General features: G+C 33.6%; 1 protein-coding gene across 16 annotated transcripts in view; it reads left to right on the top strand.

Annotated features, from left to right (window-relative positions):
- The window catches only part of SLCO4C1 (solute carrier organic anion transporter family member 4C1), a 113,068-nt gene that overhangs the window by 29,995 nt on the left and 65,023 nt on the right, over positions 1-18,050 (top strand). For all 16 annotated transcript variants that reach the window (XM_030325661.1, XM_030325654.1, XM_030325789.1 and 13 more), the window contains 7 exons: positions 407-525; positions 2,576-2,720; positions 3,075-3,270; positions 8,843-8,996; positions 12,791-12,981; positions 14,326-14,390; positions 16,130-16,267. In XM_030325661.1, coding sequence (XP_030181521.1) covers positions 407-525; positions 2,576-2,720; positions 3,075-3,270; positions 8,843-8,996; positions 12,791-12,981; positions 14,326-14,390; positions 16,130-16,267 — 1,008 coding nt within the window. The remainder of the gene's footprint in view (positions 1-406; positions 526-2,575; positions 2,721-3,074; positions 3,271-8,842; positions 8,997-12,790; positions 12,982-14,325; positions 14,391-16,129; positions 16,268-18,050) is intronic.

Here is an 18,050-nt window from a genome sequence, read left to right as displayed (position 1 = left end):
GGAGGGTATTATGCGAAATAAGTCAGTCAGAGAAAGACAGATATCACATGATTTCACTCATGTGGAATTTGAGAAAATTAAGAGATGATCATAGGGGAAGGGAAGGAAAAATAAGGTAAAAACAGAGGGAGGCAAACCATAAGAGACTCTTAAATACAGAGCACAAACTAAGGGTTGATGGGGGTGGGGCAGGCGGGATAAATGGGTGATGGGCATTAAGGAAGGCACTTGTTGGAATGAGCACTGGGTGTTATATGTAAGTGATGAATTGCTGGGTTCTACTCCTGAACCCAAGACTGCACTGTAGGTTAACTAACTTCAGAATAAAGTTAAAAAAAAATGAAAAGTAAGCATTAAAAAAATGAAGAATGAAGTGATAGAAGAAGTACATTTACTGTTTTTTTAGGTACAGCAAAAATTCAAGGTGAAAGAATTTCCCAGACTCACCAGGATAAGAGTAGTTCCTTAAAAGACACCGAGGAGAGTTTTGGAACAAGCTTTAAAGATTTTCCAGCTGCCCTAAAGGTAAAATAACACTATACACATACATGCTTGTGCTCGCTCTCTCTCTCTCTCTCTCTCTCTCTCTCTCACACACACACACACACACACACACACACACACACACCCTCCTCCACATATGTAGGTAGATATGTATATTATATATACATATAAATAAGTATATATATACATATTTTCACAATGCATTTTTGCTTACTTATTATAATTCTAGCTCTTATAAATAAATAACTCCTCAGATTTAATTTTATTATGCTTTGAGTAAATGAGAACTATTCCAGGATAGAATGGTTGAAAGAACATGAGTTGTCTTAATGACAATATCAATATTCAGTGGTTTCTCTTTAGCACTATAGTTCATTATTCCATGCCACTTCCTTTAAGTAATAGATCAGTTATCACTAAATTATAAATATACATTAGAGAATGTCTAACCAGTATTTTTCCCTTGTGAAATAGGTGGCAGTTAGTGGTTACTTGGTTTGAATTTGAGATTAAAGAAACAAGTGTTATGGTCTGTTCTGTTGTATTTGCACAGAAAAACATTCTTTCATTTAGCATCATAAAAGTTTTGTACATACAGGAGTTTGTAATTTTACCTTTTCAAGATTTGAAATTATTTCTTTCTCAATCATTTTCATTTTCCTCCTTAAATGAAAGCCTGAAATGTTTTTAATTGATTTATCTTACCTTTTAACTCTATTCCCTCCCATGCAGGCACATTCTTGTGTTTTTATGACATTGTTCATGATTTTTAATCCCAACAACGATTTTCTTTTGTAATAGTTATGTTCTATGTCATATATTTCTATTTATTTTATAAATTGTTATGTATATTACCATTTTTATGTATATTACTGCTTTTTTTTTATTCTTATGGTTTCATGCTTTGAGGTCTCAATTCTGATTCAGATCCCTCTGGATTCAGTATTTTATTGCTAGTTTTCCTCAGACAGAGTAGCATCTAAGTATCCTTGAATACTGAATGATATTTCTGACTAAATTGACCTTTTCTGATCATACTCTTTTAGTCCCAGAATTCTGTGGATGTTATCTTACTCTTTTCTAGTTAAATGTGTTGTGGTTGAGAAGTTCCATCCAAGTTAGTATGATTCATTTTTATTTCCATCTATCTTTGATTTCAGGCACTATATTAGGTTATGCCTAAGTATGTGTTTTTTTTTTCCCCCATTAATTCTTGCTAGAAATCCATTATCTTTTTAAACCTGAAGATTTAAATGTTTTCTGCCATTATTATTTTTTAAAATTATTGAATGTTTTGATTCAGGTACTTTTCTCTTTTTTGTCACTACTATTATTCTTAAGTTAGATCATCTGGATCTGACTTCTAACTCTCTTGCCTTGCCTCTTCATGACTCCTGTGAGTGGTTGTGAGTGTGTGTATTTTGCTTGATTTAATTAAATCTTTTTTTCACTTAATATTCCAGAAGTATAATTTGGCTTTCACTTTGTGGGCAGATATATTAGATTAATTAATCTCTGTACTCTCCTCTGATAGTTTAAAATTCTGAGAAGTCCAGCAGTGTATCCACCTATTTAAAATTGCTGAACTCTATAACTATCTAAGTTTCTTAACTAGTGAGTCCTTTACTCATGGAACAATACAAATTTGATACTAAGAGACCATTCTCATCTGTGTTTATAACCAAGTTCTTCATTTAGTAGACATGGGAATTCAAAACATCAGACAAGAGGTAGATTTAACGTATGGAAGTTTATCATATACTGGAGAAAACCTTTCCAACCTGGCTTTTACCTCCTTTATCCCATCCTTTGCATATGATAAAGACACAGTCACCCTACTGTTGAATCAATCACCTGTCAATTCTCTAGGTGCTCCACATATAAATTTTCTCAATGTTGTATATATCAAGCTATTAATATATCATTTTTATGCTGGAGGAAATGCTGAAATTTTATAGATAGTTATACTGTGTTTATTAAAAATTTGCCATTTCATCATGCTGCCATTTTAATGTTACATTTTGCAGTATAATCATACTTATTCATTTGGTGAACTATATTTTTTCTTTAGAATTTGATGAGGAATACTGTCTTTGTGTGTTTAGTTTTTTCAACTTCCTCAGAAGGCTTATTTACTACTGGATTTGCTACATTTTTACCTAAATTTATAGAAAATCAATTTGGATTGTCTTCCAGCTTTGCAGCTACCCTTGGAGGTAAACCATTTTTTTCTTTGTTCAGATTTAATCTAATAATTTTACTTTACTACATTAAATTTTTATTAGAATAATATATCATTTTGGATAACCACTTCTTGAAATTTAAACTACTGATTTTGATAAAAGTTTCAGATTTTCTGTTAATAGACAGTCTGTTGTATGAACACGAAATACAGAGGCTGTATAGCTAAAGAGAATATTTGTTGATCTTAATATTCAAAACATTATAAATCACATGATAGCATTCATGTGTTAAAACACTACTGGTGCTTGTTTTTGATGTTTCCCAATTTGTCATGTGAGTAACTGATACACCTGTATTCTCACTCTCTGTGTCTTCTTTCTCATCAGGGGCTGTTTTAATTCCTGGAGCTGCTCTTGGTCAGATTTTAGGTGGTGTATTTGTTTCAAAACTCAAAATGACATGTAAAAACACAATGAAGTTTGCTTTGCTCACATCTTTAGTTGCGCTTGTGCTGAATTTTGTATTTGTTTATGCCAACTGTGAAAATGAGCCTTTTGCCGGTGTGTCTGAATCATATAATGGGTAAATATATTTCAGTACTTTTTGATATTGATATGAGAGTAAAAGCTGTGTGTGTATTTTCAAGTATATGCTTTCTTGAATAAAATAATGAAAAATTGGCTTTTTCGTATATAAGAAGATGTAAGGTTTTTTTTTTTTTTTTTTCTTGTTTTGCTGGTTTAAATAATTTGACATCTTATTAAATGTTGGGTGTTTATCTGGAGAGCAGTTAAAGAGTAACTACTCAACTATTCTATCCTGGGCAATGTATCCTGAACTATGTTCAGGGATACAAAGATTAAAGTTACAGAATCTTTGCCCTGAAAGGATTCACATCCTAGGGAGAATTTCATATGTTGCTATTGATTTAAATCTTTAAAAATGGAGATGCCTCTATGGTGACATTAGTGTATTAGGGGCATTGAAAATAGTCTGCAGATAAATTAAAATGAAGCTAGTCCTAGGTTATACTGATTATTGTTTCCACCTTAGAAGTTCATGGTTATTGTAAAGAAATAAATGACTTCTTGTTATGACCTGTAAACATGTTTCCACCTGTAATTGGTATGACCATTTTATCTTTGTACGTTTACTTTTGCCTTGTATGTTTAGTTTTGAAATCCTAAGGCATGAATTAGCGGATCAGGCAGGAGGATGTTGCATAGTGGTGCATTCATAGCCTGCAGTGTTGCTTTAATTGTTTCACTGAATGTGTTTGAGGCTGGTAAGGGAGATGGTACTCTAGGTCAAGGACTCCACAGTTCTGTAGAGTATGGCATTCCAATAACCTAAATAGAATGTACTTTGTTGGATGAGTTTGCCAGTAACGATTGTGATTTGCAGTTGCTGTCATTCTTTTACATTAATGAGATGCTGAGCATTCTAAAGCAATGTTAAGTTCACCTCTATTACATTTATTCAACATTTTTTTACTACATCCTCTGGCTGAAAAATCCCTGCTCTAAAGGAGTTTGCAATGTAGCAGGAGTGATTGGGAAAAAAATGGTAAATGAACAATGTATTAGGTAATGAGAGACACACAAAGGGCTATGAAATTCAAAAGAAGGAGAGCTTTTCAGTATCCTTTGATTAGATTCAGAAAAAGTTTCATGGTATAACAGAGAAATTGGTTTACATATTTTTTAAGGGTACAAAAAAAGCTATGAGAGTTAAAAATTTGAGAAGAGGGAAAGGCAGAGGGAGTATGTTAGGCATAAATGCCTAGTAAAGGCTGGTAGGTTCAGGAACCAGTTCCAATGGGACTTAGGTCATGTTCCTAAATGAAAAAATATCTGGAAATGTTGAAAGGTAGGTACAGGTAAGTACTGCAGACCTGACTTTACACCTATAAACTTTACCCAAACGTATCCTGAGAAACCACTTGTTTTTTGTATATTCCTTTTAGAACAGAAAGTTCTGGATAGTTTACCACTAGTTTAATTACCTTGAAAGATGAATGATGTGGATGTGAATCTATATGCTATTTTCTACCTTAAACAAGAGTTCCTACCAGATAAGCTGTCCTTTGCCTAATCAGAAGGGAAGACAAGAGAGAAGGTGTCAGTTTGAGTTGTGTGTATTTATTTAGATATAAATGGAGATGGAGATAGAGTTTAATGTCGCAGAATAGGTGAGACATTGTCAATTTTTTTTCCTCTGTGGCCTCAAATTCTTTTTTTTTAAGTTCATTTATTTATTTTGAGAGAGAGTGTGCACCCATGTGCTTGAATGGGGAAGGGGTAGAGAGAGAGGGAGAGAGAGAATCCCAAACAAGCTCCACACTGTCAATGCAGAGCCTGACACGGGGCTCCAACGCGGGAACTGTGAAGTCATTATCTGAGCAGAAATCAAGAGTTAGATGCTTAACTGAGCCACTCAGGTGCCCCTCAAATTCTTCATGTTAGCTCTGTACACTGCATATTAAAATGTCCATACCGTAGATAGTTTACTCACTATAGCCTCATCCAACAAACACATATATTAAAAAAAAAAAGTAGTATATGGAAAGAGAAACAGACTAAGAAGCACAAAACATACCTTGTTAGTTATGAGGAAAAAGAAGTTATGGTTGTTAAACACAGCTTTGTAACTATGAATTAATGAATTAGGCTTATTGATAGGTTCATTTAAAATCCTGTTAAATAATATATATTAAAAACCTAAGATTGGGGTACCTCGGTGGTTCAGTCAGTTATGCATCTGACTTCAGCTCAGTTCATGATCTCACCGTTTGTGGGTTCGAACCCTGCATTAGGGTTTTGCACTGACAGCCCAGAACCTGAAGCCTGCTTTGGATTCTGTGTCTCCCTCTCTCTGCCCCTCCCCCACTTGTGCATGCGCACATACTTTCTCTCTCTCAAAAATGAATGAAACTTAAAAAAAAAAAAACCTTAAGATTAACAATACTAATCATTTCAGAGGATATTTTTAATATTTGTAATATTTTACATTAATTTATTATTAAATGTTTAATGTGAACACAACAATTGAAAGCAGACTGTCATTTCTAGAAATATATTAGTTATTAAAGCTTCCTACTGTTCTCATATTGCCTTGACTCTGGGTTTGTTCTGGTAATCAGTGTTGATAATTGTGATTTGTGTTTTACTTTCTACTTAGAACCTTGTGAAATATGAAATACTGTAGTTAGTACACACAGTATTTTTTCTTTATCTGGTCTATAGCGAGAATTGCTTTACTTATCTGAAACAGCACCTTAAAGATGCATACCTATTAAGATGTTATGATAGGTTTAGGGAAATCTTTCCTTACAGTAGAGACATAATTATAGAATAGTTCGGATTCAAATAAGAAATTGACATTTAAATTCTATTATTTGTGATAAATGTGTTGCTCACATATATGGGTGTGTGTGTTTATACACGTGTATATTTTAAATATTCAGGAAATTTAAAATATGTATTTTAAAAACAATATGTATATATTAAGAGCATTTAAGAAACTTTTCAAGCATTGACTATTTTTCTAATAATAGTTTCCCCTTTACCTCATGAAATTAACCTTTATAAAATATATAGGCTTAAGTAGTTTATATACACTTAACTAAAAGGAATATATGCTACATTTCTCTGTTTCTACTTAAGTTTGCATCATACTGTCATACACCTTCATGTTCTTAGTAATCACATATTGATAGTGTGAGAATTTTACGTTGGAAAAGTTAAGTTTAAAAATGTGTAGACGCCATTTGTAGAATTGAAGGGGTAGTATTTCTGTAGTCACCTTACTTCTGTATCTATATTGTAATCTAGTTGTAGGTAGACTATAATGCTTCCTTTTGTGGGTAAAATAGTGCTTGATAAAGAAATCTAGCAGCAGCCTATGGAATTGATTAGAGGAAGAGACTCCAGGCAGAGTAATGAATTATTTACAATTCACTCTTTGATCACCTTTTCTTCCAACTTCCACTGATTTGTTTCCAATTTGTTTTCTCTCCTTTACTCTTTCTTGACTCCTTATTCTCCACCTACCCCTTAAATATCATTTTCCAACATAGCAGTTATTCTCTTATAATCCTTAGATAAATCACTCATTTACTGATTTTGATCTGCAGTGGAAAGCAAGGAAGTTAGCTTCATGGTGATGAGGAGGGATTTTATTATCCTTTTCTTTCTGCCCTACCTGCCTGCCTTCCTTTTCCATTTCCTTCTTTCCTCCCTCCCTTTTTCTATTTATTTCTTTTAGATATGTTTCCATCACTTTGAGTAGAGTCTAGCACAATATTGGAGCTTACTATGTATTCATGAAATAAATGGACACTTGAGACCTGTACTCTCTTGCTCTATGCTCCTTATATGGCTAATCTTATCATTATCATGGTTTCAGCCACATTTATATGCAAACGATATTAGATATCTAGTTCCAGGCCATATTTCTTCACCAAATTCTGATACTCTTAAACCTCAGTATGTGTAAAACCTCATTCATCATGTCCTCCCCAAACTAGTTCTCTTTTTCTACCAAAACACCAAGTTAGACAGTATGTGGTATGGGTGTGTGTGTTTATACACATGTATATTTTAAATATTCAGGAAATTTAAAATGTGTTATGTATTTTAAAAACAATATGTATATATTAAGAGCATTTAATAAACTTTTCAAGCATTGACTATTTTTCTAATAGTTTCTTGATTCTTTTGTCCTATACCCATCTTCAAACACCAAATCTTACCCCCAATATTTTAGATGATTCTACATCCAGAATCAGCCAAAATATTTCCCAAATCTGTCTCCTTTAATCAAATGTTCTATTTTGGTTCTCCTATATATTGTCGATTGTCATAAATTACTGTTTGGCATATTATAACTGGTCTCCTTCCTTCACATTTATACTCTGCATCACTCCTAGCATTATTTCTCTAAGATGTGCTTTTGACAGTGTCACTTTCCAGTGTAAAAATACTTTGATTACTTTTTCAAAAAATAGGTTAAAACCCATTGTTTTTTTAACAGGTCAATAAGGCCCTCAATTATCTGGTCTCTGACCCCTCTTCAACTATGTTTCTGATCACTCACTGCCTCAGACATCATTCATATTTGTCCATATAGGAAGCTATATCTCACCTTTATGCTTTTGTACCAGCTTTTCTGAAGTGCTCTTCACATTCCCCATGTATCCAGCTAACTCTTACTCATCCTTTAAGACTTTCTCAGGTAGTAGCTCCTAAAGACTCTCACCTAAACTTCAGCTTGTCCTTCAGTGCTTCTAAAGTACACTTTGCAAATACCTGTAACCATGTTCACCATATTAGTGTATAATTTTCTGTGTCTATCTCTACTCCTAGACTGTGAAATCTTTGAGGACAGCAACTACTTTACTCAGCTTTGTATTCCTGATACCTAGCATAGGGCCTAGCATTTGCTCAATGTTTATTGGTTGAATGGATGAACAAACAGGGATTGGAGAAGTATCTTTGGTTAGGGTAACCCTAACAATAACATAACGATGTTATCAAAGATATTGCATCCTATTAAAAGGCAGCATGGAACAAAACTGAGCCTGGGAACCAGGACTATTTGGTGAAGATAGAAAGCTTAATCTCTCTGGGCCCTAGTTTTCCCACTGATAAAATGAGTATGAGTATTTTGAAAACCATTATTTTATTCATCCTTGTAGATGTAAAATTTTCCACACTCTAGGGAAATTTAGCAATGTCTGGAGACATTTTGGTTATCATAACTGAGGGATACTACTGGCATCTAATGGGTAGAGGCCAGGGATGCTGCTAGGCATCCTATAATCCACAAAAGCAGCACTCCCTCCCTGCTACCCCTTTAAAGAATAATGTAGTACCTAATGAGAAACCCTGATTTATTTGCTTACTCTGCCTGTTTTTCTTATCACTGAGACACATTGTATTATATAAGTATTGTTTATGCTGACTGACTCTCCCACAAGAAATTAAATTTTGTGTGAAAAGGCAGACATTTGATTTGTTTTATTCATTCAGTAATTAAGTATGTGTTGAGTGAGTAAATAAATGACTGAAGGGCAAGATCTAACAATGCTTCTGAACTGTTCATTAAAAGTTACAATATAGATAATTTGCCTCATTTCATTTCTTGATGACAGGACAGGAGAACTGGGAAACTTGACTGCTCCTTGCAATGCCGATTGTAACTGCTTTCAATCATATTATTATCCTGTCTGTGGAGGAGATGGGGTCCAGTATTTCTCTCCCTGCTTTGCAGGTTGTAAAAATTCTCTTTTAAAAAGACAGCCAAAGGTAACTTGGGTCTTCTGCTTTACCTTAATGAGGTAGTGTGTTTGTACATTTATGGATGACCTCCTTTTCCTTCTAGTGGAGTTATGTAGTACCTGTCTGTTCTTCCCTTGCTGGCCCACCTCCTTCATTCAGAAGCCAGCATAAAGTTTCAGTCAAGTTAGATGGATAAACTTTAGCGATCTGCTATAGAACATTGTATGTATTGTCAACAATAATGTATTACACACTTTAAATTTGTTAAGAGGGTAGAGCTCATGCACAGTGTTCTTAATTGTGTGTGTGTGTATGCATATATACATTTTTTGTTTTTTAAAGACCCTAAGCACTCCTGCTGGAAAAGACTCTTCTTCCTTTATATTTCAGATGCATTAAATGTTGAAAAATAAATTTGGCAGTTAATCACCTGCATCTTGTTACATCACTTCTATTATAGTAATGAAATATTATTTACCTTTTTACATTGTGTTATTTTCTCAACCATGCTTTATGCCCCTAGAAGTCAGGGAACTTCTATTCTTACTAATTACAGTGTATATATTAGAAACATAAAAAATATTTATTATTCTTATTTGATGCACCACAGATTCATTTTAAAATGCCCCAAATCATTAATTCTCAAATACAAATTTACTTTTAATTCTAGGTTAGAATGCATATTAGTTTACCTAGATATGATTTTTTTAAACAGCTAAATAGTTTAAGAAGATCCAATAGAATTTTATTGTACTATATCTATAATCTAAAGATTTCATCTTAGCTAAATTTAAGAGTTTGGGGAAAAATAGCATTCAGATTATTAGTAGTACATAATATGTTATGGATTAATACGTAATGTAATAACTTTAAAAAGATCTGAGAGAAATATATACTGTGAAATAAGAGACCACAATGAGTAAGATACATAACAATTATGACAAAACAGTACAATCTTGAATATTTGAAATGTAGACTAGTGAAATGGCATTTCTTTTACCATAAAAAGATAAGTTTAAGATTGTAAGAAAAGATTTATACATAAATAAGTAGAAAAAGCTAATTGAAAGAATCTATAAAATTACTTCAGATTTCTTCTAAAGCCAACTTGGATGTGTTTGTGTGTGTATGTGTGTGGTTGTATGCATTTATATGTTCATAAACACACATAAATATATGTGTGCATATACATGTACACATATAATGATTTTGTGTGTAATAAATAAATTAGAAATTTATCTGAACATACTAGGATTTGATCTTCCTGCAGGGTGTGTGAGAATATGAGGAACAATGTACATTTTTTTCCATATTACCTAGCTTATAGATTTTAAAACGATCATCTAAGAACATTGAAAAATGTGTCAAAAAAATGTCTGTGGTGAATCATAGCAGACCTAACGGACTTGGGTACCATATGTGCAATTTTAATCCATGAGATAAAACTAGATCATTACCATAAAGTACCTATGAAAAATAAATGGCCTCCAGAAGATTTTTAAGATCTCAGGTCTCAGGGTTATCATGCCTTCAAACTAGTAGACATCTGGGCTTCCTTTAGTTTTAAAACAGATTGAGAAAATTAGGTGTTTGTGTTACTTATAAGGGATCAAATTCCACAAATGAGCAGGATGCATGTTACAGAATCAGAAGTATCTGAATGATAGGTAACTATTACTTTCAGAGGTAGGTATGTAGGTAACATTTTCTTGTGTATAAAATATTGCTAAGGGCTATTGAATAACTCTAATCAGGAGATTACAACAAAAAGATATTTGTAAATTTTTACTCCCATAACTAAAAATGTTAGACACAAATATTATCCTGCATAAGGAAACCAAAAAAAGAAAAAAAAAAAACTTTAATACCCAGAACATACTTGAAGTGGTATTGGTTATTTTGATATGATTAATTTGATATTTATATTTTTCCCCAAGTACTGTAATTTCCATCTTAAATTGCAAATTGTCTTCTAGGGATTGTTTAGGAAAAGCAAGTTATTTTGACTTACAAATTTTCTATTTGTTCTGGCTTTTCATGTCTATCTGGTCCCTGTCACAACTCATTTTTTCACAAGATTTTTTTCTTTTTTTTTTTTAAAATTTTTTTTTTTCAACGTTTATTTATTTTTTTGGGACAGAGAGAGACAGAGCATGAACGGGGGAGGGGCAGAGAGAGAGGGAGACACAGAATCGGAAACAGGCTCCAGGCTCCGAGCCATCAGCCCAGAGCCTGACGCGGGGCTCGAACTCACAGACCACGAGATCGTGACCTGGCTGAAGTCGGACGCTTAACCAACTGCGCCACCCAGGCGCCCCACAAGATTTTTTTCTTATGGAATATTTCAGATAGGCAAAATGCATTGATAATAATACAGTAAATACCTATGCACATTTGTTCACAGAAATATTAGTTTTATATTTTTACACTGACCCAAACAACAAAGCAAATGTTGAGTAAGAGCTAGGTATATTGCAGGTAAAATTGTATACTTTTTTATTTAAGAGAGGTATACAGTTTCATCAAGATAGAAAATACTTTTAAAATTTTAAAGGCTACATTTCTTCATTATATGATATATCCAGGTGCTGAGTATGTAATATTCCATTTTGGGAGTGTCATCTGCATATTTGGATATCCTGTGTCAGTACCACCGGCCTTAGATTAGCTTTAGCACTGAAAAAAGGTCTCTGGCCTTTAGAATAAAAAAAGTACTATTTCCCTTTGACTTCTATGGCTCTGTTATGACTTTATTGAGGCCTTAAACTTGTAAAAAGATTTATAGTAAGAATGCAATTGAGCTGTAAAAAAACATTTAAAAAGTAATTATGCCTAACAAACTTCTTAAACTCTGAATTTTTTTTCCCTAATGTTTATTTATTGTTGAGAGAGAGAGAGAGACAGAGTGAGGATGGGGGAGGGGAAGAGAGAAAGAAGGAGACACAGAATTTGAAGCAGGTTCCAGGCTCAGAGCTGCCAGCACAGACCCCAATGCGGGGCTTGAACTTGGGAATGGCAAGATCATGACTTAGGCCGAAGTCGGAAGCTTAACCAATTGAGCCATCCAGGCACCCCTAAACTCTGAATTTCTTTCCTACAAAAGTAATAATTGTAATCTTTTAACATGTTACCTTCCAACAGTTCGTATTATTAATTTATATGTAAGTATATATTAAATAGTTAATCTTATATATTTATATATAAAATAGCCTTTAGGATAATGAAGCAATAACTTCTAGCTTATCATTGTCATAAATATGTCATCTTAGAAGGGATAGAACTTGCTTTTAGTAAAGCAATTACAGAAAGTTCAGAAGATGATAGTAAAGTTGTTTACTTGAAAGCAACATCTTTTTTTCCTAGAGACTTGTGATATATTAGTTAATTTTGCGGTGACATTTGTTAAAATTATAGCGTTTGTCCTTTCAAACTATTGTAGATAGTGTGCTTCTTTACCTTCTATAATGGAAAAGAAAGCAAGAAAATAATTTGAACAAATATGATTTATTAAAAGTAGTCTGGAAGGTGAGGTCAGATAATTGGTATATTCTTGTCCATTTATTTTATAAGTTATGAGTCAGTAATAGCTTACAAGTTGAAGCAGTGAACACAACTCAAATACAGATGATTTCTACTTCATAAATGTGGTCCTTTATTTTCACTTAATCTCTTAAGAGTTAATTACTCTTGTAGCATTATTTGTTGTTCAAAGATTAAGATTGTGTAAAATGATTGCCATGTCTGTAAATCACCTAACTTACAATGATAAAATATGTTTTCAAGATAAGCACGTGCAATATCATCATGTCTAATATTTGTAGGAATATTACAATTGTTCCTGTATTGCAAGGAATACAGAAATAACTCCTACTTCGGCAAGTTTTATTTCTGAAGTTAAAGCTGGAAGATGTGAAAGTCGATGTGCAAATTTGCCCATGTTCCTTAGCATTTTCTTTGCTACAATTGTCTTTATATTTCTGGCTGGTACTCCTATAACTGTGTCCATCCTAAGGTATGTATTATATTGTGAAATTTGCCATCCCTAAGACAATTTGAGTGTAAAGAAAATAGACTCAGGTTCATTTGGTTCATATATTGACCACTGGTTCTAAAACTAATTCAGTTCTTATAACATTGTTACTTCTATGACATTGGAAAAGCTACTTCTTTGAACCCCAGATATATGAGGTTTAAATGTGATCATGTATGTGAAAGTGTCTTAATATTGCCTATCTGGAATATACTTGACTTTAGCTTCTCTGACTCTTTCATCAGGCTTCAGTTTAAGCTATTCAACCGTGTTTGAGTATGATGGAAATATAGAGTATTCCGCATATGTCAGAATCAGAATGACCTGAATTCTACCTCATAATAGTAGGTGCAGTGATATTCAACCTTCTCTAAACAATGCTCTACTAGATGAGAAGCTAGATGCCATATGACTCTTGGCAGTGTTTTGAGCTTTCAATTTGCTCTTTTTCCTTCACAACACTTGATAAAAATACTTATCAATTTTTTTTTGATAAAAAAATCTGCCCTTTCATAAGTTCATCAGTCTTTCTATGTCTTTCCTAACAACCTCTAGCTTTTTTACTCTTCAGTTTTTGTTCCCTGATACTCATTACTTTTTCACATACTTTTTGTCCAATGGAAATTTTGGAGATTCTGTCTGCAAATATTAAATAGTCTGATAACATTATCCTATGTGGAAATTGGAGTTATTTAGAGAACCGAGAAAACGATTTTTTAAAACTTCATTTTTGGAACATTATCTATAAAACTTTTCAACTACATGTTTGTTTTTAAAAACTAGTTGATCTCTTTTATCTCCTGTCTAACTCTTGTGTGCCAGTATCATGTCTCATTTCATGTTTGATAGTCATTACTTAAAGAATCATTGTTGAATCAGATTGAGCCTCAACAACTGTTTTACAAAACCTGAATTAGTACTTTATCCCCTATGTATGGTTTCTGTCTCAAAACTTAGTAAGAATTAGAGTAATATTTGTTTGTGACTTAAGTCATGTGACTTGTGACTTAAGGGATAGTAAAAACAAGTCTTATTAATGCATGTGCTTTCTTTTCTACATTTGTTTCAATTCATACATATTCGATATATTTGTCAAACTTTGATTCTTTTTGGTGTTTTGTAGTGTTTTAGTTCATGTAACATTTTTCTTCTTTTATAATTCCAGAAAGGTTCAACTCTATATAAGCTGTTACAAATAGTTTATTTCATGCACGTAACATTTACTTAATCTAGGAATGCTAAACTGGTAGAGAAATAAATTGGCTTTAAGAGCAAATATACTATATGACCACTTTTAGTTAACGTATACGTATTTGATATCTTTAGGTGTGTTAATCAGAGGCAACGGTCCCTAGCATTGGGAATACAGTTTATGCTGCTTCGATTAGTTGGTATGCCATTTTTCTTAATTCATTGGTGACTGTTGGTTATTTTTGTTGATTAGCATCATTGATTTATTCACTTAAGGGATATGCCAGGAAAATAATTTAAATGCCATAGAAAACTATGTAATCATCATTGAAGAAAGTTGTTTTCTAATATTTGAGATGTAGTATTGTTTATAGATCACATAAGAAAATAATGACTTTACTCTTTAACCTACCTGATTGGTTAACTGTCATTTCCAATTCTGTTACAAATATAACTTTAAGGAGTGTATCATATTTATTATAAATATAACATAGGATCATCAACACATTTTTATTTGTTTTTTTTTTTTTTTTTAATTTTTTTTTCAACGTTTATTTATTTTTGGGACAGGGAGAGACAGAGCACGAACGGGGGAGGGGCAGAGAGAGAGGGAGACACAGAATCGGAAACAGGCTCCAGGCTCTGAGCCATCAGCCCAGAGCCTGACGCGGGGCTCGAACTCCCAGACCGCGAGATCGTGACCTGGCTGAAGTCGGACGCTTAACCAACTGCGCCACCCAGGCGCCCCTATCAACACATTTTTAATTGAGCACAGTAAAATACATAAATTTTTCCTATTCATGTAAAACCTATTATCAACATAAATTATGATAGAATCATATTTATAACTATTGCAATTCCTTTTCTCCCAGCATTGATCTCCATTTGGGCATAATTATATCATATTAGCAATGAAAAATAATGAGTTAACAAATTTCAATTAAAATTTGGCATACATATTGTGGCTAGTTAAGAATTGATGGAAGAAAGATTTTATAGAAAATTTCATAAGTTTCCAGATGTAGGAAGAAACAGAAGGACAGAAATACTGTATTATACATATAATTATATGTGTGTATGATTATTCCCACAATATTATACCCATAATATAAAGATCATTTATAAAACTAAAAACCAAAAGTTAGGAGCATTAGAAATCCCCTGAACCAACTTTCCCATCTTCAGGTGAATAAATTAAGGTTCTGGGAGATTCAGGGATTTTCCCAGGGTTACACAATTTGTGGTGAAAATGAGAATAGGAAAATGATAACTTTATTCTCAATCCAGTGCTATTTTGACTCTGTCAGCCTTCAGGTCATGAAAAAACAGACTGGATGTAACTGAAATCTTTGTCTAAGAAATACCACTTCATGTATTTGATTTGCAACAATTGGAAACTTCCTAAAGATGTGGCAGCTTAGAGCCTTGTAACTTCATGCGAGGAAGGGGGTGTTTTTGAGATAGTATTCCTAAGCATGTTAGTATGAATGTATATGTATGTGCATGTGTGTGCATACACATGTGCACTCTTCATGCATGCACATGCACATAACACATATACTGTAGTTTAGCACTTGTGCATCAATAATTTTGATTTTTTAAAATTAAAATGGCTAATTTCAAACATATTCATTAAATTAGGAAAGCAGTGAATTAAAATACTTACTTAGCTAAATGTTAGCCTAATGCATGCCAGATATTCTTATTAAAATGAATTTTTGAATTGATTAGAAGTATATAATAATTATATAATTATTTTAGAATGTTTTATCTGTTTCTTTCTACCCCTATTACTTGTACATGAACTGATTGATTTATATATGTGCAGATTAATTCCTAGTCTTATTTATATAAAATATATGTATAACCATGTATATAAAAATCTATAACTGTAGGCTATAATCTTTACTGATGTGTATTTCACATATAATTCTTCTAGGCACAATACCTGGACCAATTATATTTGGTATCACAATAGACAGCACATGTATTCTGTGGGATATTAATGAATGTGGAACTAGAGGCGCTTGCTGGATTTATGATAACATCAAGATGGCCTACATGCTAGTAGCCATAAGTAAGTGGTGATTTCTTGATAACTTTAGATTAAATTGGTAATGTCAAAAGAAAAAAAAAATCTTATTGTTACTTAAGTTTTATAATGTTTATTAGTCCATGCTACTGGGGTATCCTATAGAGATCAGTTAACACAGCATGTGATGAAAGGTTTTAATGAGTCTGTTAGGCTCAGTCTCAGAAAAGAATAACATTTTACCTTTCATGAAATCACATGTAATTTTTTAAAACAACTTCTGTCAAAAATTTTTTTGAAAGTCTGACAAAAAGATAAAAGACAATTCTGAAAAACTCTCTGGAATGATTGTCATCTAGATACCTGCTCTTTGGAAAGTACTTAGAGCTGAGGTAGGGAAGTATCTTTTGGCTCGGAGGCATGTTGTAAGAAATGTTTTTATAGTTTAAAAGGTTAGCTATGATGTTTAACCCTTTTTGCCTTTGGTAGCCCATCTTGGATAGTCTTGGTTAAGCAATAAATGACATTTAAGATTGCAAAAGATTGATTATGCCAATGCATGTGTTTTGCAAGAGTTAAAATTTAAAAATTTAAAAACAACCTAAAATAGTAAAATATTTAAATTAAAAATAGAGGTAGAGGTTTCAAGATGGTGGCATAGGAAGACCCTGAACTCATCACACAATAAATTTACAGCTACATATAGAATAATTTTCTAAAAAGGATCTTAGCATTCGACACAGCACCCCATAACAAAAGACAAAAGAGATGCATTAAGTAGGGTAGGAAAGGCAGAGACATGGCCTTGCTGAGGATCTCACCCCAGACACAGTAACTCCACAATTGGGAGGGATCCCCAAAATAAAGAGCAGTTCCTCAACTAGTGAATGGATTGTGCTGCACAATAGGCACCCTGACCCTGAGGACTGGCACTGGAAAGACAAGATCTCAAAACATCTGGTTGTGAAAATAAACAGAGATTAAGATCAAGAGAATCACAGAACTATAGGGAACAGAAATCCCACTCTTAAAGGGCTTATGTGCAGACCCACTCATCCTGAGATCCAGCACAAAAGCAACAGATTGAAAAACACCCAGACTATAAGAACAGAAGACCCACTTACTAAATTTAAGGTGGCTGCTAGAGAGGCAGGACCCTGCCGTGACATTATCCAGGGACAGAAGCCCTGGTAGGTGCCATTTTTGTAATTCCATCCCAACTTGGTGGTGACAGTCTTTGAATGTCATTTTCTGTGCCCTCCCTCTCGTCTACTAGCACTAGAGGTCATGTTTGTGCACCCTGCACTGTAACCAGGCTGAGAAAATTCCCAGTACTCTACTCACCCACTGTAGAGATCTAGCCACAACTAGAAAGATAAACTTCCTGAGCGTCACCCTCCCAATGTAGCAGACAAGCTCCAACTGGATCAGGCAAACACCTTAACCACTGCCCTATCCATATGGCTGCCAAGCCAAAACTGGATTGGCCAAGCACCTGGAGCCCTACCTACCCCATAAAGCAGCTGCGTCCCTATTGTAGCCAGCTAGCACTTAGTGCCCACAAAAGGATATCCATTGGGTGCCTGTGTCTGTAGCCAGGGGAGATTGTGTTTTGGGGCCACATGAAACAGCTCTTACACAAGCCCATGACTTCAAGACTGAAAAAGGTAGTCATTGTACCTAAAACATATAGACTAATAACAGAGAGATAAGCAAAATGAGAAGACAGAGGAATATATTCCAAACCAAAGAACAAAGCAACTCTCAGAAAAAAAGACTTTAGGGAAATAGAGATAAGCAGCCTACTGATAAAGAGTTCAAAGCAATG

This window comes from Lynx canadensis, chromosome A1, assembly GCF_007474595.2.
Source record: "Lynx canadensis isolate LIC74 chromosome A1, mLynCan4.pri.v2, whole genome shotgun sequence".
Taxonomy (NCBI): domain Eukaryota; kingdom Metazoa; phylum Chordata; class Mammalia; order Carnivora; family Felidae; genus Lynx; species Lynx canadensis.
Note: the sequence above shows the minus strand (reverse complement) of the source record. Positions and strands in the feature narration are given on the sequence as shown.